The sequence below is a fragment of the Canis lupus genome, chromosome 15, assembly GCF_011100685.1.
Source record: "Canis lupus familiaris isolate Mischka breed German Shepherd chromosome 15, alternate assembly UU_Cfam_GSD_1.0, whole genome shotgun sequence".
NCBI lineage: Eukaryota > Metazoa > Chordata > Mammalia > Carnivora > Canidae > Canis > Canis lupus.
In genome coordinates, this window is record NC_049236.1 from 15755723 (window position 1) to 15778251 (window position 22529).

The 22529-nt window shown below is 55.8% G+C and overlaps 1 protein-coding gene, 1 long non-coding RNA gene and 1 pseudogene across 9 annotated transcripts in view; 1 reads left to right on the top strand and 2 right to left on the bottom strand.

Annotated features, from left to right (window-relative positions):
• Nucleotides 1–1838: 1838 nt before the first annotated feature.
• Nucleotides 1839–22529, bottom strand: part of RNF220 (ring finger protein 220) — a 234815-nt gene continuing 214124 nt past the window's right edge. For 5 of the 7 annotated variants that reach the window (XM_038558283.1, XM_038558281.1, XM_038558280.1 and 2 more), the window contains exons 6-15: nt 20837–20879; nt 17546–17667; nt 17044–17176; nt 8982–9078; nt 8706–8792; nt 8493–8548; nt 8280–8358; nt 3790–3898; nt 3573–3647; nt 1839–2863 (exon numbers count right to left, since the gene is read on the bottom strand). In XM_038558283.1, coding sequence (XP_038414211.1) covers nt 2792–2863; nt 3573–3647; nt 3790–3898; nt 8280–8358; nt 8493–8548; nt 8706–8792; nt 8982–9078; nt 17044–17176; nt 17546–17667; nt 20837–20879 — 873 coding nt within the window. In that variant the 3' untranslated portion in view covers nt 1839–2791. Of the gene's footprint in view, nt 2864–3572; nt 3648–3789; nt 3899–8279; nt 8359–8492; nt 8549–8705; nt 8793–8981; nt 9079–17043; nt 17177–17545; nt 17668–20836; nt 20880–21046; nt 21209–22529 lie in introns of those variants that run through there. The other 2 variants (XM_038558285.1, XM_038558284.1) reach the window with 2 other exon arrangements.
• On the top strand, nt 6387–17491 carry LOC111098987. 2 transcript variants are annotated; one of them, XR_005370294.1, is made up of 3 exons: nt 6387–8408; nt 9401–16141; nt 16752–17491. It is a non-coding gene; the product is annotated as an uncharacterized LOC111098987 (long non-coding RNA). The 2 variants fall into 2 exon arrangements; XR_005370295.1 differs by lacking the exon at nt 16752–17491 and having other exon boundaries at nt 6388–8408; nt 10156–12577.
• LOC119869479 lies at nt 18187–18307 on the bottom strand (annotated as a pseudogene).

Here is a 22529-nt window from a genome sequence, read left to right on the forward strand (position 1 = left end):
AGCGAGGCCCTGCAGCATGAAGCAGCTCCGCACAGACCCCACTTAGTAGTTCACGTGGAGACGCTGCTCTCTCCTCCCTGCTGGAGAGTCTGAGGTAGGAGCCAGATGCGAAGCTGAGGATGCAGAGGAGGCAGGCCTGCCTGGCCCCCCACGCTTCGCCAGGAAGCCACTGGTCCAGGAAAGCTGCAGGGTGTTTCACAGGCAGGTAGGAAGCCCTCAGTGCCAGGAGGAGCCAGGGCGAGCTAAGTGAGTAGCCCCGAAGACCAGAACTGGGGCCAGGAGCCATTTGGCTAAAACAACGAACTCCCATCTCCTCAAGAGACCCGCTTGGATCATCTCCAGGCAGGAGGGGTGGCTTCCGGGGTTCTCCATCGTCGCTCGGGCTGTCAGTCCCTGCTGCACAATGCTGGCGCGTAGTAGGTAATCAAGGTCAGCTGACTGAGCTTACTGTGGCATTCGGGGACTTGGCTGGGCGGGGATGGGCTTTGGAAGTTTGGCAGTGAGGGAGCTGACCCTTAGGTTCTCCGGGCTGACGCACCCTTTACCTCCAGAGCCGACTCCGTGTGCATCTTGTCAGGCCTCTGGGCCCTCGGGGCGCTGCCACTGATCCCCAAGCTGTGTGGCTGCATTCCTAGCCATGGCCAACAGGTGGCAGTGCTGCCTGGGCCATGAGACCAGGCCTCAGGATCCCGTAGCAGGGTGGGCTTCACGACCTCGCTCAGGGTTAAGTCCCCTCTTAGAGAGCATATGCCCCCCACCCTGGGGGTGGGGAGAGTAACCAGCCATCGGGACCTATGGAGCCCACGGCAAGGCAAGGGGAGAGTCGAGCGAGACCTGAGGGGAGCCAGCCCACTGGGACTGGGCATTACCTACTTACCTTCCAAAACCTTAACCCCACGGGGCCGCTCTGCTGTGACAGGCCACGGACATTCCCTAGAATCTTAGGCCCCAGGATTGTTGTATTCAGGATATTTGGTGCCATCAGGCTGGGCCTGGGGCCATGCAGGGCCTTCGCTGGGCTCCAAGCAGGGTGACTTGTCACCTGGGTGCTGGAGGCTGGAGCTGCCAACTGGGCCCTGTTCTGTAGAATGTACCACAGGCACCCCAGATGTCGGGGTGTCTAAGGTGGGGGGTCCTGGGAAGATGGAGTTTGGGCCTGGGGTATGAGAATGTGTAAAGGACAGGACTCACCTGCAGCTTTGAGCACCCACCTGAGCACTCAGGATGCAGATGACTCACTGGCAGTAGGCAGCCTCAGGGATGACAGTTTGATAAGGTGCCATCTCCAGTGCTGGCTGCCCAGCTTCTGTTCCCGACGGGAGTCCAACTGGACAACTGGGGGTTCCTACCGTAGCCAGCTGAGGATCCAGGCAGTAGCTCTATTGGAGTGTTGGTTGGTCACTAGCAAGAAAGCCTTGGGGGCTGAGATGCTCATTTTGGTCCGTGGCTCATTTGAGGGGACTAGCAGGGTCTAGAGGCTTGGGGTTTGTGTCTTTGCCCAGCTCATAGCTGCTGCTGCTCTAGATTGGGGCATAGAGCTATGTACCCCCAAGCTCTGACCTCTTCTGTGATTAATGAGCTGACGATTCTGCATCGATAAGGAATTAACCTGGAGCCCCTACCCATCAATAGTCAGAGGAGTCCAGGTCCCCGGCCCCACCCCCACTCCTGACAGAGTGCTCCAGGGCCCCCCTGAACAGACCAACCCCACACTGCTTTGCACACCCACATTCTAGTCCTCTCCCCTACACTGCTGCCAGGAATTAACCCCTCACCTGCCCCCTGTCCACGCGGCCCCATCACAGACCCCTCCCTGCACACACACACAGAGGCAGCAGCTGTTTATATCGGTTTAATCCATGTCAAATGTAGTTTACAAAGGGAAAGGACAAGTACCTTTGTATAGAATATACAGACACAGCATCACACCGTGGGGCCCATGGGAGGGGCGGGGGAGACCACTTTCCCTGGGAACAGCAGTCCTAATCCCAGAAATGGTTCTTGGCAGAAGGCTGGGCAGCCAGGAGCACACTCTTCCAGGCCCCATCTCAGCCCCTGCTTCAGCTCGGTTCCCGTTTCCTGTGTCTCCCCACTCCCCCAACTCCTTATAAAGAGCCCCAGGAGCTAAGACTAAGGAGAGGATCGTGTCCCTTGGGGCATGTGCCCCATGTCTGGGGGAAGAAATATACACCACTGAACACCGAGCACATGGGAGAGGGAGAGGGATACCATGGGGGAGAGGCAGGCACCCTGAGAGGTGGATGGGCCGAGCCCCCAGCCAGCCCTGAAGGGGACACTGCTTCCAGGTGTTCTTAAAAAAAGAAGAAAATCATACAACCAAAGGGGAGGGGATGGAGGGCAAGGAGTTGTCCCATTTATACACAACATTGTAAACATACACAGTCTATATTACATGTGCTTCAGTCTGGTGTTTGCATGTCTGTCTGTCCGTCTGTCAGTCTGGGGGCTGGATCTCAGGAGCCTCGCCCCACTACTCCCCCTCACCTCCACCTCCCTGCCCTACCCTGGGAACAGGACCTGGAACAGGTATGGTCCCCAGGCTTAGTGGCAGCTAGCAGGCAGGGCCTGGGCCTCAGCCTCTGCTCTGGCTCCAGAGTCCTGTGTGTGTGTGTGTGTTGTGTGTGCGTGCGTGCACGCACATGTGTGGGCATGTGTGCGCGCATGTATGTACATGGGGAACCTGTGTGCAAGTATGTACAAGGGGGAGGGTCAGGTCACAGAGGCGGGCAGGCGGGGCTGCTTGAGGCAAGGCCTGCCAGGGGTGGCTAGCTCACAAGTAGATTCTCCGCAGGTCTCCGGGCGCTGTGATGGTGTTGCACTGAGGGCAGAGCTTCTTGGCGCCCTGCAGGGAGAACAGGGGGGCTCCGGTTAGACACGCTGCCGCATGTTTGCTCGGGAGAGCACCGGGCCTGCAGCCACGTCTCCCCGCACCAGTTGTGCGCTGGCACCTTGGTCCTGCCGGCCCAGGCCGGGGATGCACGGGCGGCCTCTGCAAGCAGGCAGGCACGCTCCTGTGCTGGGGGGACGCCAGGATCAAACCCGCCTGGCCAGCCCCGCAGCGGGAGCCCCGGTAATGAGAACAAGGCTGGGTCCAGCTGTGGCTGCGGCGGCCCTAACGAGATTACATGCGGCCTTTGATCAGGACACAGAGCCCACGTCCGGGCCTTTTATTGCTGTCTCCGGGCGACATTTTAATGGCTGCTCCGGAGCGAAGAACGGGCAGGAGCAGAAGGAGCTTAGTAATGGCAGGGGGAGGGGCCGAGGCCCCGGTCCTGCTTACCCACACTCAGCCTCCTCCTGACCCGGGATCTCACCACTAGTGTGAGAGTGGGCTTTGGGGGTGGGCAGGCAGTGAACCCACGGAGGGAGGGAATTTAATAAACCTGGTGGGGGAGCAAAGAGTGGGGGGACCTGGGGGGGTGACTATCCTGGCTTCCCGCCGCTGTGTTCGAGGCTCGTGCTCCCCTGGCTGTGTGCATCTCCCTCCCCTTAAGCAGGTTCAAGCATCACCGGAAACAGCCACCCACTCCCCGACCCCCATGCCACCTCACCAGGGTCCGCAGCCAGCACTCCTCGCAGTGCACATGCCAACACTGGATGGACGTGAGGGGCATCGAGTAGGAGTCCTAGGGAGGAGGGGGCAGAGAAGGAGTCACCCTGAGGCTGGCCCGCCCTCTAAAGCGCTCTGATCACAGTGCAGAGGCCCTGTCCACCCCCCAGAGGGCACTGAAGCCTGACCAGAGGCCTCCCAGGTTCCCTTTCTCTCACCATACAGATGAGGCATTTGTAACGGTCCCCACGGGATAGCTGCCGTTCAAGCTCCCTGACCCGAGCCTTCAGGGCCTCAAACGTGGTCACAGCTGAATCTTCGGTGATTCTGTAAAGAGGACGGCATGGTTGGGCAGGCAGCAGCCTGGCATCTCTAATCTGAACCTCCAGCCCACACCTCCCTTGAATTCTAGAAGCACACACATATATAAATGTCTCTCAAATGTCCCTGCCCCCTGCTTGCCCAAATCCCCTATCTGTAAATTCCACCTTCTAGAACTGAACTCCTAGTTCCTCCGCCTCCAAACCAGATACCTGGGAGCCATTCTCCAACTGTCCCCTCGACCCCTCCAATCTGTCCCCTCGTTCTCAGTCTCTCTGTAGTCTCTCCACTGCCACCACTGGTCCAGGCTCTCATGATCTCTCCCCCGATTCCACCGCTGACCTGAATGGCCCTTCTGCCTCCAGATCCCTCATTCTATTCTCTTAGCACCTAGAATTTGGCAAATCTGACCACTTCTACTTCCAACATCCCAGTTGCCCTCAGAATAAGGCTCTACCAAACCCCTCACAAGCTGACCAGGAACTCCTTGGTCTAGCCATCCACCACGTGCTGCTCCATCCACCAAAGAAGAAGCTGCCCACACACAGCACCGTTATTCACTCCCTTGGCCTCTCCGGCACCTTCTGCTTGCTCGGGACCACCCCACCTCCTAACTCACCAGAAGCCTCTCCTGACCCTTCTGCCAGCACCACCGCTGGTGGCTGCTGCCCTGTGCTCTCCAGCACCCTGCGCCAGACCACACAGAGGCACAGCTGCAAACGTCCTGGTCTCCTGTGCAAGACGTAGTTTCCCAAGGGCAAACTGCTCACACTACCAATACGGTCTATGGACATGAGCCCCACGGCGGGCACATGAGTACGAGTAAATGTTTGTTGACTGAAATGCCACGTAATTAAGAGATGTGGGGACTGCACAAGTCTCACAGAATCCAGGTCCTGGGCCATAGGCCTCAAGGGCTCCTTACTGTTTCTTCCTGGGCACATCGGATGCCCTGAAGAGTCCTCACCTGCTGGTTCAAGCCCTGCCCATGAAAGTCCTTGTAACTTCCAGAAGGCTCTGTGGGCCGCGGTACTGAACAGTGAAGAGCCAGGACTATCTCAAGGAGTGGAGGGATCCCTCCCATCCCTTCTAAAACAAGTGAACAGAACCGAGAGGAGCTCCCAGATGGGGAAGAGTAAGAATGCTGCCTGAAGGAACAGAAAAGATGCTACCAGAGATGGGCCTTAGGGGATAATAATGATAATAATACAAATAAAAGAACCAAAATTTATTAAGCGCTTACTAAATGCCAGAAATTGTACTGAGAGGGATTAAAAATTATTTTATTTATACCTCACAAAAACCCCATGAGGAGATTGTAATATTCCCATTTTATATACGAGGAAACTAAAGCAGCAGAGGAACATTAAGTAGCTTGCCTCTGGCTCAGAGTGAGGGAGGTGGGATGCAAACCCCGCAGACCCATGCTGTGATCAACCAAAAACTACGTGACTACCATTACCGCACTGGCAACGCCCAGGAGGAGCTGGGTCTCTAGGCCCAGGCACCACTCGCCCGTGGGCAAGCACAGCGTGCTCCAGTGGGAAAGGAGACAGTATCCGGGCAGACTTCGGGGGCCACACTCAGTGACAACCAGAAGTTGCTGGGCGCCCTGGAGGAGGCTGTGACAGGGAGGAGCCGAGGTTTAAAGGGGAAGTAAGAGCGGACTGAGGGAGAATCGTAAGCGTGGTGCCGTGCGGGCAGCGATGGCCCGTCCTGCCAGCCTGGAGCAGACAACTGGCTTAAAAAAAACCTGAAATCTTACAGGTGGTCTTTCCCTGTTGGGCCTAAGCAGTACTGGGGGGCATGGGGAGGATGGTAGGTAACATTCCATGGACAACAACAAACTCTGATCTCTGACTTTTCTCTCTTATGCACTAGCAGCAACAAAGAATGTGACTTCTTGATGGCTGTCCCTGTATCAGGGATGCCCTCCATCTATTACTCCACGGGTTCCGGACCCTCTCTGCCCTGCCTCTCTCCAGGGGAGCTGCGAAGGGTCTGCACTGGCTGATTTCTCTGGGAGGGTCCATTTGACTTTCCAATCTGGAGGCCTTCACCACCCTCTCGAACCTTACAAACACTGGCACAGCTGACGCTTCCCCTGGCACTCTGCCCAACGCCATGTGTGCCATCCTCATCTGGACTGCTGGTAAATTCCTGACAAGGGGACAAGGTAGCTGTGCTCCCTTGCTCTCCAAGAACCAGGCTGGACATCTGCCTCGTCTTTTGCAGTTATTTATTTATTTATTTTTTTAAAGGTTTTATTTATGAGAGATCCAGAGAGAAAGAGGCAGACACACAGAGGGAGAAGCAGGCTCCACACAGGGAGCCTGACGCGGGACTCGATCCTGGGTCTCCAGGATCATGCCCTGGGCTGAAGGAAAGTGCTAAACTGCTGAGCCACCCAGGCTGCCCTTACACAGTTATTTTTATTATTATTTTTTAAATTTTTAAAACATTCTGTTTTTTTTATTCACGAGACACACACAGAAGACAGAGGGAGAAGCAGGCTGCCAGGACCCCGGGATCACAACCTGAGCTGAAGGAAGATGCTCAGCCTTGAGCCACCCAGGTGCCCCTTATGCAGTAATTTAAAAAATTGAGAAACTAAGGCCTGGAACTAGGGGCACAGGCCGACCCCAGAACAGAGCAGAGCACTCTCAAACCCTGTATCAGACGAGTTAGAGCTAGAAAAGCAAAAAGGATGGGGCCAGGAGAGAATGAAGCCATCCCCTGCTTCATCTTCAAAAGCTCCACAGGCCACATCCAACTGCAGAGCCCACCTTATCGTGGATTTGCTCAGCATACACCTGGCCTGTAATCTCTGCTCTGGTGCGACACCCAATTCTCTAGTTCCTGACCCAGGCTGCTTGTGAGTTGTTATTCCAGAGACCATCCAGGGCAGGGGGTGGAAAATTTCCTGGAAGAAGCCATGGCATCCCGCCTTCCTGCTTCCCCTGGGTTGTGAAAAAGATCTAGGGTAGGAACACACGTTCTGTACCAGGAAGAGAGAAGTCCTAGGGACTGGAGAGTCCTAATCTTGGCAGATCCAGACCCAGTGGAGATCTCTGCATATACCTGGGCTAGTCTACGACTCATCCCAGAGAACCTCACCTACTGGTGCCTGTGCTCACACAGGTGGGACAGAAGTTGCAACTTCCCCCAGCCTTGGGTAGGTAGTACCTTCATGGATGGCCACTGGCTCTGGCCCCCACCTCCCCCTCGGGCGCCATCCCTGATTAATGATCTTGTCTTTCTGATTTATGAGCAGCCCCTCCAGACGAGGGTGGGCGCCCCTTGCGGCCCCGCCCGCCCCGCTCAGCTGGAGTAGGAGAGAATTATTAAATAAACATCCATACGTCATTCCTCCCCCCCCCAAGCTGGTTGCGCCGAACCCGTGCGGCCCGCTCCAGCACTGACACGGAGCAGCTGCGGTGATTCATGGGCAGCCGGGCCCCGAGCCGCGGCCCATACATCATGCCAGCAGCACTCGCGGCCCCAGCCGAGATAAACTGATCAACCACAACGGGCTGGAATGAATTTATGACAACACAAAATGGAGGGAAACAAATGGGAGGTGACCCTGGGCCACCGACCCGGCCTTGCACCGGCCTGCAATCCACTCTCCTGGCAGGAGGCAAGATGGAACACTGGCCCTGGAATGAAGAGGCTGCCTTTTAACCCCAGGCAACCTAGCCTCCAGCAGAGAGAGAGGGGTGGGGTGAGGGGAGGTAAGCAGTGGCCAACAGCAGCAACTCCAGGCAGCCAGAACTGGACAATGCCACTCTTAGGGCCAGAGCTGGCCTTGCTTGGGCTCCCGGAAAGGCAGTAAGACGCTCGGCTGATTCCAAGTCCTTGTGTCGCCTGGGGATCCAGGCCAGGGGCTGCCCAGCCCCATGTAAAGTGCTAACGGATCAGATCCCCTTTCCCCTGCCACTGAACCCAGGCCAAAAATTCCTACCAGAAGTGATGAGACCCAATGCTCCTGCCTAAAACCCACTGCGAGCGCCACCCGGGACAAGAAAAATGAAACCAATTTAGCTCCCGATTAAGAAACAGAAACTAGAGATGAATCAAGTGCGCCGGCTGGGCTGGGCAGCCATACATCACATTCCCGGGCGGAGGCCGCCGCAGCGGGCAGGCAGGCAGGCCGACTGCTCCTCCCTCCGCCAGGACTCCCAGGGCAGTGGCCCAGCGATCAATTCACAGAGTCACGCTTAGCACCAGCTGGGCCCCACTGCCGGTCGTGTGCCCAGGGCTGCAGGACTAAGCTGTGCTCTGGAGAGCCAGGAGCCCTGGCAGCAGACCTTTCTGCTAGCAAAGAGCACCCCCCACCCCCTGCACTGCCCTCCCAGGCGCCCCTCTCTCCTGGCCAGACACTCACTTCTCGATGTCACTATTCTTGCAGGTCTTCTGCATGGCCTCCTGCTTGCTGCTCTCACCATTGCTGGTAGATGGCATCTCTGCTGGGACAGAGGGGCAACTCATACTCTGGCCAGACGGGGCAGCACAGGTGAGGGATTGGGCTTGAGTCAGTCACCACCACCCAAAGGATGTCCCTTCTCCCCCATTACTCCTAAGGTGGGTCAGGACTTACCGTCACTGGCCCATTTAGAGAACTCAGGCGTGATGCGTGTGCTGGGAGGGCCGCCACTAGGGAGAGGAGGAGAAAACAGAGTGAGCCCTAAAGGGGCTCCTAAAGGGGAGCCCTAAAGGGGAGCCCTGGGGTGGGTACGGGGTTGACCCTTGCCTTCAGGACTTCCCATCCCTCTATCCCACCCCACCCACCCAAGCCTATGCCCACACTTGCTTTAGGACTGCGCCCCGAAGTGCCTCTCTTTCCTTGGCTTCACCAGGCTCCTCGCCTGTGCAGGGGATGACATCAGCCTCCGTGTATCTGGCATGGTGGTCAAGGACAACAGATCCTAGTTTGCAATAGGCCATGAAGGTTAAAGCTTTTACACTGACCCCAAGCGGGGGTGGACGGTATGAGCAAGTACCAGAGGTAGAGGTGCTGGCTACTTTTTAAATTCCCTTTGGCCTGTCCCACCAGCCCCCCCCTTGTCCCACAATGCCCCAAGGATACTGCGGCTTCCCGTACTCCAGAGTGTCATCCCCATCCACATCCAGGTCAGCATCGCTGTCCGGATTCTCCTTGCCGCTGCACATGACGAAGCCAGAGCCTGTGGGAAGCAGGATGTGAGCAGGGCCAGGGGCCAACAAGATGACGCCAAGGGTGCCCCTTCTTTGTTTCTAGGTAGGGCTCAGGTTTGGGGCCAGGCGAGGCCCAGATAGAAATTTGGGCCTGGAACACAGAGAGCCAATTACTCAGGTGCTCTTGGCTCTGATGTTTCAATCCCTTTCACTCTGTGTATCTCTTCCTCTTCCTCCTATGCCACTTCTCGCTGCTCCCAGTGGCCTCTACTCATAAACTAGCCCATTCATATACTACGTCAGGTCCTCAGGAGACACTCAAGCTGGCCCTGCTGTCCACCTGTCTTCCAGGTCTAGGACGAGCAGAAAGAGGACAAGAAATTCAGGTCTACGAAGAAGCCACTCGCACCGAGGACCTGGGCATCCCCTGTGGCCCATGGTCCACCGTGACAGTCCATCAGAGGGAAGAGCAAACTGGCTAGGGCCAGTCAGAGCCACACTGCAAGACCCCCAGCCAACGTCCTGATTTTGGCCGCCAGGTCCTTGCCAGCAAAAACACCAGGCAGCTGTTCAAATATTTGGTGTCTGAAGCGCCTGACATTAATTATTCATCTCCACCTCACTCAGCCCAGATTCCTGGACAAGTGCAGTTATAAAGGGATTAGGAAGGGACAGACGAGGGAGGATAGGCACGCACACCTGCTTCTCAGAGCAATCCACAAAGGCAACCGGGCTGCATGGAGGCAGGGCCATGGGCCAGGAAGCTGCTGACCCTACCAAGGTGCATCTGGCCCAGCCTCAGGCAAACCCCTGGCCAACAGGGACGGGTGAGCTGCCAAAGCCACCTCAGGGCTCCTTACCTGCCCTGTGCTCCCATCACCTTTCCTGAGAGCCAGGGTCAGGGGCCACAAAGGTGCTTCTCCCTCCCTGCCCCTGCCTCCTCCTCCCAGTGGTCTCACACCACATCCCCTGGCAGGCACAGCAGCCCCGCCAGGACACAGAGAGATGAGAACAATGGAATCTGTGGCAGGTAGAATCAGCAAGGAAACCCTCAGAGGCGAGGAAGCTCCAGAACTTGTTCTTGTCGTTCTTTCCATTCTCACCAGGACAACAGTCTTACAGGGGGCCCTCAAGCCTCTCATCTGTTCCTCCATCCTGCTTGCCACATGTTCTGACCCTTCTGTTCCTGGCTCCAAAACCAGCTATGGCTCCCACCAGGTGTATAATCTCAGCCAGATCTATCAACATGTGGATGCACCTACTTCTCCACCTTTGCTCATTTCCCTCCATGAGCACTATGCCTACAGACAACGTACTGCACCTCACACGAGCCCATATGTCCTGCTCTTGAGACCTTTGCTCATGCTCTTCACTCCATGTGGAATGTTCTCCATCTTTCAAGCCCACTTTCTTCCTGACCTTCCTTCCGCCACCTACGCTTCCAGTCTCTGGTCTCACGGAAGTTCCGTCCATCCCAAAGGCAAGTAGCACGAAGGAAGGAGAGGCGCTAGGCACTGCCTTGGCTCCACCCCTCCCTGACAATCCTCATTTCCCCTCCACACTGAGGCACCAACAAACTGACACACTGAGGCAGCAGGCAGGTCAGCAGCAGGGCCATTAAGCTGAGAAAACACCAAGTTACAGCTCTGTCTCCTGTTCACGGCCAGGTGTCCTGACAAGCAATTCCCTCCTTGTGGGTGAGTGGCACCTCTATAAACCCTCTGACAGTTTGGGAGACAAACTCCGCCATCAATCAGAATGTAGCTATCAGGTTCACTTACAGCCTGTGCCCCCGAACCCTGCCAACGCCCCCTCCCCCAAGTACACACAGCTCAGCAGTCAGCCTCACATCCTCTCCTCAGCCTGGCCCTGCCCAGCCCTGTCTGGTGAGTGTGCAAAAAAGAAAGCAAAGAACTGGTGGCGAAGCTGAGAGCAGGGTCCCACAAGGCTGCCAGGAAGAGTCCCAGTTTCTCAACACAGAGAGCAGCCCTGTGGCCTGAAGTCCTCTCCTCTGCCAGGCCCTGACCAGGACTCCTGCTCCAGTGGACAGGAGCTTTCCCCAAGCCTGTGCCCTTGCCTTTGTACATCCTGTTAATTCTTCTGCCTCCTGGTCTACAAAACAAACCCGGCTGGCTTGTTCACAAGTCTGACCCAGCTCAGCCATGCCTCCTGCTATGAACTCACAGTGCCTATGCGCATAGCTGCTCCAGAAATACCTCCTGAATGAACTCACCCCAGCAACATTCTTTCAACTTTTACTGAACTCATCATCCTCTGCCTGGTTTGGCATCTGAGACCCAAGAGTTTCAAGACCTGATCTGTACCCTCCAGTGCTGAGGGCAGAGATGTCCCCAGGTATTTCTACATAGCTGTCCTCTTCCTTGGTGTCCACCCAGACTCCCGGGCAACTCCAATCATATTTATTTGTATCGCCATGGTCCCTCACCAGATTCAAAACCCAGGTCTGATACACTGCTGTGGTCTCAGCATCATCCAGCAGAGCTGGCCAGGCCCACAGCAGTGATGGCTGGCCCCAACCTGGTAGGGCCCGAGAGCCCTGTGTCAGAAAGGAGGCTGAGGCCTGAAGCAGGTGACTTCCTGCTCCTCTGACCAGCTAGGTAGGACGGGGAGCATGACACATGCTGTGACCCTGACCCCATCCCCCAGTGCAGACAGGTGTAGGGAACCTCTCCCTGCCCCCACAGGTGTTCAGAACAGGCTGCTACTGCCAATTTCCCTCTTATGCTGCCCTAGCCTGCTCCAATCTCCTTCCCAGCACATTAAACTTTATTTTCTTAATGAAATGTCACTTGCTGACTTCTGGCAGAATCATAATAAAAAGAAACTGCCATAAAGCCGTTTTATGCAGACAGCGCCCCCACCAGCTTGCCCTCCCCCCCTGCTTTGAGAGGAAGGCTCCATAGCTGTTTTATGTTCTCAGCTGCTGGAACATCCCAAGCCAGTACTCAGAGGCAAGATGGCACACAGAGCTCCTTTCCAAGCCTCTGGCTCCTGTTCCATGTAGCTCTGGGGATAACAAGCAAGCTGCCACTCCTGCTGCTGCTATCCAGGGAAGCAACTCAGCTCCCAGGACCTCCAAGATGACCTGGAGTACCCTCCAGTCTACAGGGCAGGCCCCTTGCTGGGGCTCAACCCCACCTCAAGTGGCACAACACGATGGGCTGCTGTCTACAGTCAAGCTAAGCCTGACTGTCAACGACGCTCAGCAGAGTGGGTTCTGGGAGGGCAGGCAGTGTGAAAAACCACTTCCCTCCAAATGAAGACTTAGCAACAGAAGAGATTTAAATGCAGAAATGATAAGCAAGTCTAAATTTTATAAAAATGACCCCTCTCCCATAAACTCAATTCTTCCTGGGTCATCAAGGAGAAAAGGGGGAAAAAAAAAATCAGTGTTAATTTAATCAATTGATTAGGTGATCGATTGAGAAACTGGAGATGCCCGTTTACTGGGGACACTAACGTCCTGGAACCCGAAACCACAAAATAAAGGAGCCATCAATTTCCTCACCTGCTGCTCTTAACAAAACCTGAGCCCAGGGAGAAAGGAAAGTCTTGGGGCCCTCCAGAGGCCATGCTCTTGAGGGGAGGGGCGGGGGGAGAGACTGGGGCAGCAGCTTCCGGAGAGTTTTACACTGGAATTAGTTACAGATGCAGTTACGGTGTCTTGTGTAAACGCCATCGATTGGGGAGCTGACAGTCTGGGGAGCTGCGATGCGGGACAATCAATCGGCCTGCAGTGTCACCTGCCACCTCGCTGAACAGTTGACAATGCAATTATCCAGTGTGGAGGCAGGGAGTTGGCGTGTGTCAAACGCACTTAGCCACTTTCCGGGCCTCCTCAATAACGCGTTTCACTGCCTCACGTCAGGAGAGACGCAGAGAGACAGACGCCGTTTAAAACCATTGATACTTGCTCCTTCTGCCTGCACTCCCTCTGTCCCAGCTTAACAATTGTGTTCCAAAAGGCGATTAAATCCCCGTCAGTTGCCACAGGGGACAGAAGGTGCCCTGCTCCCTGCCACCTCTCCTCACCCCTCCCACCAGGCAGCAGTTAGAACTAAAGGCAGTAGGGAGCTAGAAGGCAGAAGCCCTAGCCATCCCCACTCCAAGACGGCCACCGGTGCTCCAGCACCTGTCACTGACCAGACCAAGCAGCGGGGCTGCACTGGGGGGTGCTTGTAGCCGTGGGGGCTCCCATCTTTTGGGGACTAATGTGCTAAAGGGGGCAGCGGCTAGGGGAGAGCCTAGCTCTCTGTGCCCTGGGACTCCCAGTACCTCTCACCTCCTGACCCAGAATCGGGTGGTTTTAGCAAGCCACAGCTGGTCAAAACATCCGGGAGACCTGCCAGGTCTTTTAGCTGTCCTGCCTGTCCTCTCTGTGAGATCTCATCCCTGGCTACTTGGAACCCGCCTAAAGCTGAGACGGGAACTTGAGAAAGATGCAGTCGCAGGGCAGACGCCTGCACAGCTGATTCTCTAGTGGCCTCATTCTCCCTCCCCTCCACCTGTTTGATTCAAACGTGCTCAGGCACAGAGTCTAGCAGTGTGCCTCCTGTCAGGGCTCACAGATGCAGCTGCGGCACCTTCTAGTTCCTGTGTGGCCTCCCGGGAAATTTTTCCATGTCACCACACTCTTGTGCCTGCCCCATCCCTGTTACCTTTTCTGAAACCAACCATTCCTGTGTCCTCTCTCCAGCCTGTCCATTCCAGACACGACGGGCTCCAGGCTCCTTAAATCCAGCAGGGTGAACTTTCACTAGCAACCAATACAGGGCAAGGATGAAAGCTCAACATAAGTCTCTTCTAGGACCCAGGGGCCAGAGACAGGCAAAGAGGAAAGGTGTGGCTCATTCATCACATACTTCCTTTGCCTACAGATGGGAGAGTTTTGTCCCAAAGGGCTGTGTAATTAGGTTTCCCTGAGGCCTGCTGCTCTAGCCTAGAGGCCCCTTGCTCTGCCCATGCTGGCATGATGTCCCAGAAGAGGATCTTTTTCTTCTACCTGCTAAGCTCTCTCAGGGAGATGTTGGGGAAGCACCAGGCCCTGTGCCACCCTTTATGCAATTCTAATGCTCAGTGGAGGAAATGGCAGGAGCCACTGAGCATCCCTTGGGTTCTGAGAGGACGTCAGCAGCTCGGGCACAGTCCATGACTTCTGAGAACTGGGAAGGCCACCGTATTTCCCAATGTTTTAGGTCTTCCAACCTACTGTCTTGAAATCTTTATTTCCTTTAGCCTCTTAAAGATCTAATCCTAGCTAGACCTATCTTGGTGCTTACTTACCTGTTCTGTCTGGTATTTCATTTTGTTCTAGATTCCAACTCCAAGCAATCCAGGGCCTGAGCTAGCTGGGCTTTGCCTTCGATAGCCACAGGTCCATCTCCAAGGCCTGTTCCCCTCAGCCAAGTGTCTCCACCAAAACTCTTGCTCACTCCCTGGCTCCAAAGCAGATCACATTCAAGGTAACAGATCTGCTCCATCAGACCAGTTCCCAGTGGGCTTGGTGGGAAGCTTTGCTGAGGATGATGAAGGGGCTCTGGTCTGGGAGGAGGGATAGGGGATGATCGGATACAGGAACTTATCTGCAATTCTTCAATTCTTTCATATCTAACAAGGACAGCAATCTCTGTTCTGTCAGCACGCACAGTGCCGCTTAAATGGGCCTCACCACTTGCCCGCTCATCCTGCCTCTGCTCCCTCTCTCTGAAGTCGGCTGGGCAGCTTCTTCAGCCGGCGTTATCACTCCCTCTAACCGGTCTTGGCAGGCAATCTAATTCCTCCTGAAAAGGTCACCGCCATTTTAACTGCCTTTCAATCACATTAAGCACGCGCTGCCCGGCTTGCGGCCCGGCCCGCCCGGCGGGCGATCAATGCGCAGCACTGACACCAGCCCGCCTGGCGGGGCCACACCCAACCCCCCAAGAGTTGAGGCCTACCGGTCCTGGCCAGGGAGGGTAGACTGACAGATGGCCAGCTTCTGCAGACAGGGTTTCAGGGGCAGAGGCAGGCAGGATCAACCAGGGTCTCCTTTGATGCCCCTCCCGCCCCCCCACCGAGGAGCCTCAGCCTCCTCTGCTCCACTGCGCCCCGCTCTCTGCCTCGTGGCCCCCGCTGATCTTGCTGTAAAACAGCCTTTCAAGTCTGCCTGTCTTTTGACTGCACTAAGCTGTTTAAGAGGCGGCAGCAGCTTCTATCAGGCAAGCTGGAGCCATTCTCTGCAGATAAAGGCACCTCCGGCCCTGCTCCCTCTTCAAGCCTCACTCTCATTCTCGCTCTCCAAATCGCTCAAAGAAAAGCCCCCCTTTGAACTACCCTCAGGAATTCTTGAAAGGAACAACCTCACACTGTAAACACTCAGGGAAAACTGACACCCGCCCAGGGCCTAAGAGCACAGCACACCCGCTCTGCAAGTGCGTCCCAGCGCAGGGGAAATACTCTGTCAAACCAGCAGGCCCCATGTATGCAGCTTTACCCCCTGGAAGCCTTGTCTGGTGCCCAGAAGCCATCAGGTCCAGTTCTGTGCCAGGAAACCTAAGAGGTTGCCACAGTCATGGAAGATGTGAGTATCTGCAGCTGCCAACAGAGTGAACCTAGGGCGGCATGCTGCAACAGACCCTGCATGGGCCACCACCAGACACCTGTGTGTGCGATTCCCAGGATCCTCGTTTTTTTTTGCTGCTCATCCTCCCAGGGCCTCACACACTCTAAAACTCTAGGACCAGAATGAAATGGCAAATGAACTTTCTCCAGCTCAGGCTCTGGCAATGGTTTGGGCTGATTTACTGTACTGATTTACACTCTGGATTGCCCCAAATGCTTGGGGGATGGAGAGAAACCCAGAGGCAGAAAGCCTCACCTGGACTCGGAGCCCTTCACGTGTCCAGTCTGCACTGCACCGGTGCTATGGAGACCGCTCCTCAGGACCAGCCCACACAGCATGGCCCCAACAAGGCAGAGACCCTCTGCCCAGCTGCTGTGAGATTCCCCGGGGACCAGACCCACCAGTACTCCCAAGGGTGTTGCCCAGGGAATTGGAGGCAGACGGGAAGCAGATTGGTTCACTTAATGATCGTAAGTTACAGTGCCAGCTGTGCTCGTGCACAGAAAGAGGAGAGCTAGAGGCCAGGCGGCAGACTCTTTCCCTTTCCTCCTGCCCAAAGCAGGGGAGTCTGACAAGAGGACATGACCCTAGGCATCCAACCGGTCGGTCTACTGTCCGACCTGGTGGGAGAATTCCACTGAGCTGAGCCCCTTGGTGGGAGAATTCCACTGAGCCATGTCCCCCTGTGGAGCTGGCAGGGCAATGGAGCTGGGCAAAGCCCTGCAGACCCCTATGCAGCACGGGAGAGAGCCCAAGGGAAGCAACGAGCAGCTGGGCCTAGGCCCTTCTTGCTGCAGGGCAGAGGGCGCCCAGGGAGAAGGGATGGGATCAGAGCTAAAATTAGATTCACCAATGAAGCTCATGGGAGGTCAGATTTTGCCATAACTCACTCTCTCCTCTGCAACTGATTTCCCTGACATGGGGCTGAGGAGGAGGAGGAGGAAAATCCAATGTGTTTGCCTGGAAGCCCTCAGGGCCCCCAGTGCTGGAGGTGTACAGCAGGTTGCTGGATTCTCATTTATCAGCCTTAAGAGGGATGGAGTGATAAATGCATAACCGTCCCTTTAATATTTTATGCAGGTACTAACGCGGCTTGGCTGTCACCTTCAATGCATCACCCGAGGCTGAGAGCCCCCCTCGTCACTCCTAGCTTGCAGCCTCACAATTCCATTTCCCCACCCAAATACATCCATTTTAATATGCACATCACAGGCAGGCAGCACGGTCACAAAGGAGCCCCGCCAGCAGCGGTTCCCACGTGGTGGAACGGATGACCAGCCACCGGCCCTGGCCTCTCAGCTCCCAACAGATGGATCCCCAGCGGAGGCCTGGCCACCAGAGTGCCACTGCTTTATGTGTCAGCTGCTTGTACCTCGGAAACCACCTTCCAGGAGAGTGGTGGCCCGTATCCGCTTCTGCCCGCACCACTCATATTCCTCAAAGCGGTTGCTGTTCTCGTGCTCGATGTCCACGGCATCATCCTCAGCCACGCAGGAGCCTTCCCTCTGTGAAGAGCAGAGTAGGATCATGCGGGTCCCAGGCCACACTACCTGCTCCCCAGAGTGTACGAGGAAGGCACAGGCCTGGCCCCCAGTTTGGTGTGCCAGATGGGCTCCTGGCTCCAGTGCTCCTTTCAAGTAAACAAATCTAGAAGTCAAAGATCTGGGCCTCTTCCCAATAATTTTCCACTGGAGCCCCAGGGGAGGGGAAGAAGAGTAAAAGCAAAGGAAGAGGGTGAAGAACAAAGAGGAAGAAGCTGCTGAGCCCACATGGAGACCCCAACATAGCCCATAAACCTGGGGGCAGCCAGCAGCTAGTGTCAGGGGAAGGGAGGGAGGGAGGGGAGAAGAGGTAGGTAGTGATAGCCCCTCTACCTTAGAAAGGCAATGCTCCACATGCCTACTCATCTCCTGCTCCGATCCTGCCAGGGGGCGGTTGCACAGGGGACATACCTGCCCTTCATCTTGCTTCCTCCGTTTCATTTTCCCAATCCGAGCTGCATGGAGAAACCGAAAACAAAGCACAGAACAGGCAGACGGTCACTGTAGCTCCCAGGGTCCCAGTGGAACTGACACATCCTGACCTCTTGGCAGCCATTAGCCCTTTTGTTCAGTGCCTGATCTGGCCCTCATTATGCAGCACCTTCTGCTCCTTTGGGGACTGGGCCTTGCCAAGGGCACCTGGGAAGGAGATTGGTGCTAGGGCAGCAAAGTGTCCACTTTTTGGCCACAGCTGGCTCAACTTCAACCCATACCTCCCTACCAGCAGTGCTCAGTAGGTCCAATGAGCAAAGACACTCCAAGTTGCTAGGTATCAGCCCAGAAGACCATGGGCTCCCATAGAGAACATCTCTTGGCTAGAACCCAAGGTCCCCCGGGGGGCCAATCTGGCCTGCTGTTCACTCCTCACCTAAAATCCCTTTGTTCTTGGGCCAAGGGCCTTGAGGCACAGCCCTTAGTATCCTACCTAGAATTCCTCAGGAAGATTTTCTCTCATGTCCACTGATCCCTTGTTAATTTTTATGGAACGCTTTATGAATTTGCATATCATCCTTGTGCAGGGGCCACGCTAATTTCTGTATCTTTTTTTTTTTTGTATCATTCCAATTTTAGTGTATGTGCTGCCGAAGTAAGCACTCCACTGGTCCCATTTTACAGAAGAGAAGACTGAGACCAGTCATAAAGGTATAGAGGATCTGAATCAGAGAGCCCAAGCTACTTGAGAAGACAGCCTTAATTGTGCCTACCCAAACCTGTTCCATCATTTCTAATCAGTGCAGGGGGCTGGCAGGCCCCTGAGGCAGACGGCTGCCTGCCATGCTGTCCCGCAGGGGGCTCAATTCCAAAGTGCACACTGTAAGCCCACAGCACTGCTAATTAATGCTGAGAGATGCAATCATTTCTAATTAGCTCACTAATCCCTCTCCGCAGCCCTCCTGTCACTGAAGCAGGAAGGGGTCAAAACAAGGGACTGCCACCTTCCTCATGCACTATCAAGAGCAGAGCTAGGCACTCTGAGATCAGACTGATGGGGGGGGGTGTGTGTGTGGGGGAACCAGCCAGGGAGAAAAAGGTTCCCCCCTGTAGGGCCAGGAAAAACTTTCTCAAGGACACTGACCCTGGTGGAAAGCTCATGAATTCTGTTTAGGGAGGGGAACACAGGTGAAAGCTGATGTTACAATTTAGAGCTTCAGCTGTGTATCAGACTCAGCATTAAATACCTTACAAGGGTAGCTTGTTTAATTCTATGTTCAACCTGAAAGCAAGGTTGCATTAACCATTTTAACAGAAGAAACTCAAGGCTTAGAGAGAACAAGACACTTGTTCGAGTAGCTAAAAAGTGGCAAAGGCAGGATAAGAAATCAGGCCTCCCTCCACAGGTTAAAATGGTCTCCTGTCCTAAGAGGTCTCCCCAGTTCCCCCCACTGACTTGAGAGTAGCAACAAAGACTGATCCCTGAGTGTGCTAGGGCAGTAAGAATGTGCACGTGGGGACCTACCTCTTTCCTGTTGAGTCTGAGAGGCAGGGAGCTACTCCAACTCCAGAATAGTAGCTCTAGAAAGACCCAAATCAATAGGAAAGCCATCACCCCACCAGAGGTGGCATGGAGTTTGAGAAGTCTTGGTCTGTAGCCTGACCCTTATCTTCAATTTCCTGTGTTCTCACTACAGGAGAGGGGACTATGTTCTAGTGATCTCTTTGGGTTTGTAGACAAAGATCTAGATCCCTCCACCTTGACCATCCTAACCCTTGGAATTTCAGGCTTGAGCCACTATGGCACCCTGCAGCCTGTGCTGGGATGGGGAAGGGATGCTAAACATCAGAAAGGCAAGGGACCTTGACAGGTTCTCGAAGACCATGTGGAGCAGTGTGCCAATTCAAAGGGCCTATGATAGACGCTGGTGACTGAATAAAGAAATCAATCTTACAGAACTGCCAAGGAGAGCGTGATACTGGACGCTGTTCTTGCCCAAGCCACTCAGAACAGGAGGTCCCTTATAACGCCAGGAAGGCACCCTCATGGGTTGGACACCACCTGAATAGTCTCAGATATGCAAGGTCGGTTTGGTTTAACTTGCCATTCATTTTGGAAGTCCTGAACTAAGCTTACTAAAGGCACAGGTAGGGAAAGGTCTGTATTTGCTTAAGGAGGTAGCATGACATGGGTACAGAAGCACAGGCTGTCGGAGGTAAACTTCAGTCTAAATCATGGTTCACTAATCCAGCTACGTGATTTTAAACAAATCACCTTCACCTTCTTCCAACCACAGTTTCCTTATCTACAAAATATGTTCCTACTTTCTTCTCAGCGGCCTCATAATGATAACGCTTAACATGGTGTCAGCCCATAACGAAAGCTTTCCTCTTCCCGGATCGGGGCTGGGCCAGGCAGCGGAAACCAAGTGGCAGGACCTGGGGATGGTGACTGTCCATAGCCTCGCTCACTTACCAGCTGGCCCAGAGACCCTCAGCCCCTTGCAGCCGGCACCCAAATGTACCACACCCTACTCAGCACAAAAAACTAGGATCATCCAATTGTGTTCAGCAAATAGTAATGCTCTAGAGGTTTGAATCCAAAAGGGGGGGGGGGCACCAGGTAGTGCATACACGACGTCCTTTCAGAGAAGGCCTCTAAGAGCTGTCGGGCCCACGCTGATCACCTTTGTGAAATGTGGGCCGACTGATAACTCAAAGAGCCCTGGGACGAGTTAGTTCCTGTTGCCGTGGGAACTCCAGATCTCACTGCATTGTCAAGTCTCAGCAGAGAGGCTGTATTCACGCTACTGGGCACTGATTAAAAACTGGAAGAAAAACATTTCCAGCGCCCTGCCGGCTTGTACAGTGAGGTCCCAGCAGTCTGCAAATTCAAAGCTGGGCTCCCGAGTGGAATTGTGTAGCCTGTTCCTCATTCTCTGGTACTTATTGCCCGCCAGGGTTCTTGAAGGCCTTTAGAGAGGCGTGGGCAAGAGCTGGAACCATAACCTCCATTAGACAGACGGGGAAACTGAGGGCGGCCGCCGCGGTTAGCACGTTCTCATGCGCGGTGACTGCGACCGAGCCAAAGGGCCCCAATGTCGAGGAGCCCCAGGCGAGCCTGGAGCCGCTCGCAGCGAGGGAGGGAGGAGGCCGGGGGTGGGGCGGTGGGAGGGGCCGGGCAAGACTCACCATTCAGTCGGGTCTGCCGGTTGGCTCGCACTCGCAGGAAGGTCTGGGAGAAGATCCCGAGCAGAAGCGAAAAAAAAGAAAAAAAAAAAAAGAAAAAAGAAAAAAAAAAAAAAAATAGCGTCAGGCGCGGCCTGGAGCCCTGGCCCCCGCCCCAGCACTAGACCCCGGGCCCCGCCTGCCCCGCCCCAAACAGCCCGTAAACAAACCTACTTCCTCCCTCCCGCCGGCCCCCCTGCTCCGCCGGCCGCTCCGGGCCCTCGGCATAGCCGCCGGGGGATGCTCTAACGGGACCCCGTGGCCGCCGCACGGTGCCGCCCCAACCCCGGTCTCTGGCGCTCTGGGCCCTGCGGCCGCCCGGCCGGCGAGGGCGGCGATGCGGGCGGATTCCCCCCGGCTGCCCGGCGGCGGCGGCACTTCAGCTCCCACCGGCGGCGGCGGCCATGTTGGCCCTGATCACGTGACCCGCTGCCGTCGCGCGCCGGGGTGAAAGTTCACGGGGGGGGTGGGGGCACGGCGGCCGGACCGGGACTAGGAAACAGCTGCTCGTACTCCGGTAGCAACCGGCTGGGGCCGCCCTGGGGCCCCTCCCACCGTCCGCCAAGCCTACCGGCCCGAGGTTCAGCCTGCCGCCGGGTCTTCCCAGCCACCCCCGCGCCCCCTGCCCGCGCGGGGCGTCTTCCGGCCCAGAGCCTCGCGTCGGACCCCGGCCGGGACCCCGCCTCCGCGCGGCCTGCGCTCTGCTGGGGGGTGGGGGGGGCGCCTGGGTCCCGGGTGGCTCCGGGCGATCCCACCGTGTGTCCTGACCCCGGGCTCTCTGCGGGTGCGGGGGGACTGTTAGAGGCCGTGGGACAGCCTCTGGAGGGTTCACCTGCACCGCGCGCCTAGGCCCCCCCAGCCGCGTCCCGCCAGGGGGCTCCGCGTCCCTCCAGGGGGCTCGGTTCCGGGGGAGGGGGGGGAGGCACCCGGGGGGGGGGCACCCGCCGGCCCCACCCTCCTTCAATCCGGCCGCAGATGTGGGACAGCCCAGCTTGAAAGGTCTCCTCAAAGTTCTCTCCACCTCTGTGCAGCTCCGACTCCTCGTTCCAGGCCTAAGCAAAATTCTTTCCCTCCCCCGTTAGAGTACTTCCATCGCTCTCTTCGTTGTAGCTCCTACACATTTTTATGGGGCGCTGACCGCTCCAGGGGTGGGGCCACGTGTGGGTCAGCCGGGTGACCCCAGGGCCCCCCACAAGGCTTGCGAAGCGTGCAGCCTCAGTGGCTGCAGCTGTCTTGAATGTTATTGCTCTAGTTCGTAGTCCCTGAGCTCTCAGAATTTGTCTCTCATCTGGCTTTCTGGCCTTCGGTTTCTCTCCCTGCGACCCATCCCTCAGGCTGCACACAATGTGATCTTTGTATTGTGCAAGATTGACCCCGTCTCCTTCCCCGCAACGTGGTTAAATCCTTCAGTGATTCTCCACCTAGAATATCTGCAGCCTGGCACACGGGCCTTATGTGACCTGCTTTTTTCCCTCAGACTCTCCTTCTTCTACCAGTTTTGCTCTGTTCCTTTGCCATCTTGACACTCAGCTTTGCTGAGTGTCTGGGCTCTGGACTTAATTATCCTCCATGCCTCCATCTTCCCTGCTTGGTAAATGGTTGTTCATCCCTTCAGGACTCCGGGAAGGCTTCGCTTTTCCCCAAAGGTTGAAAACTC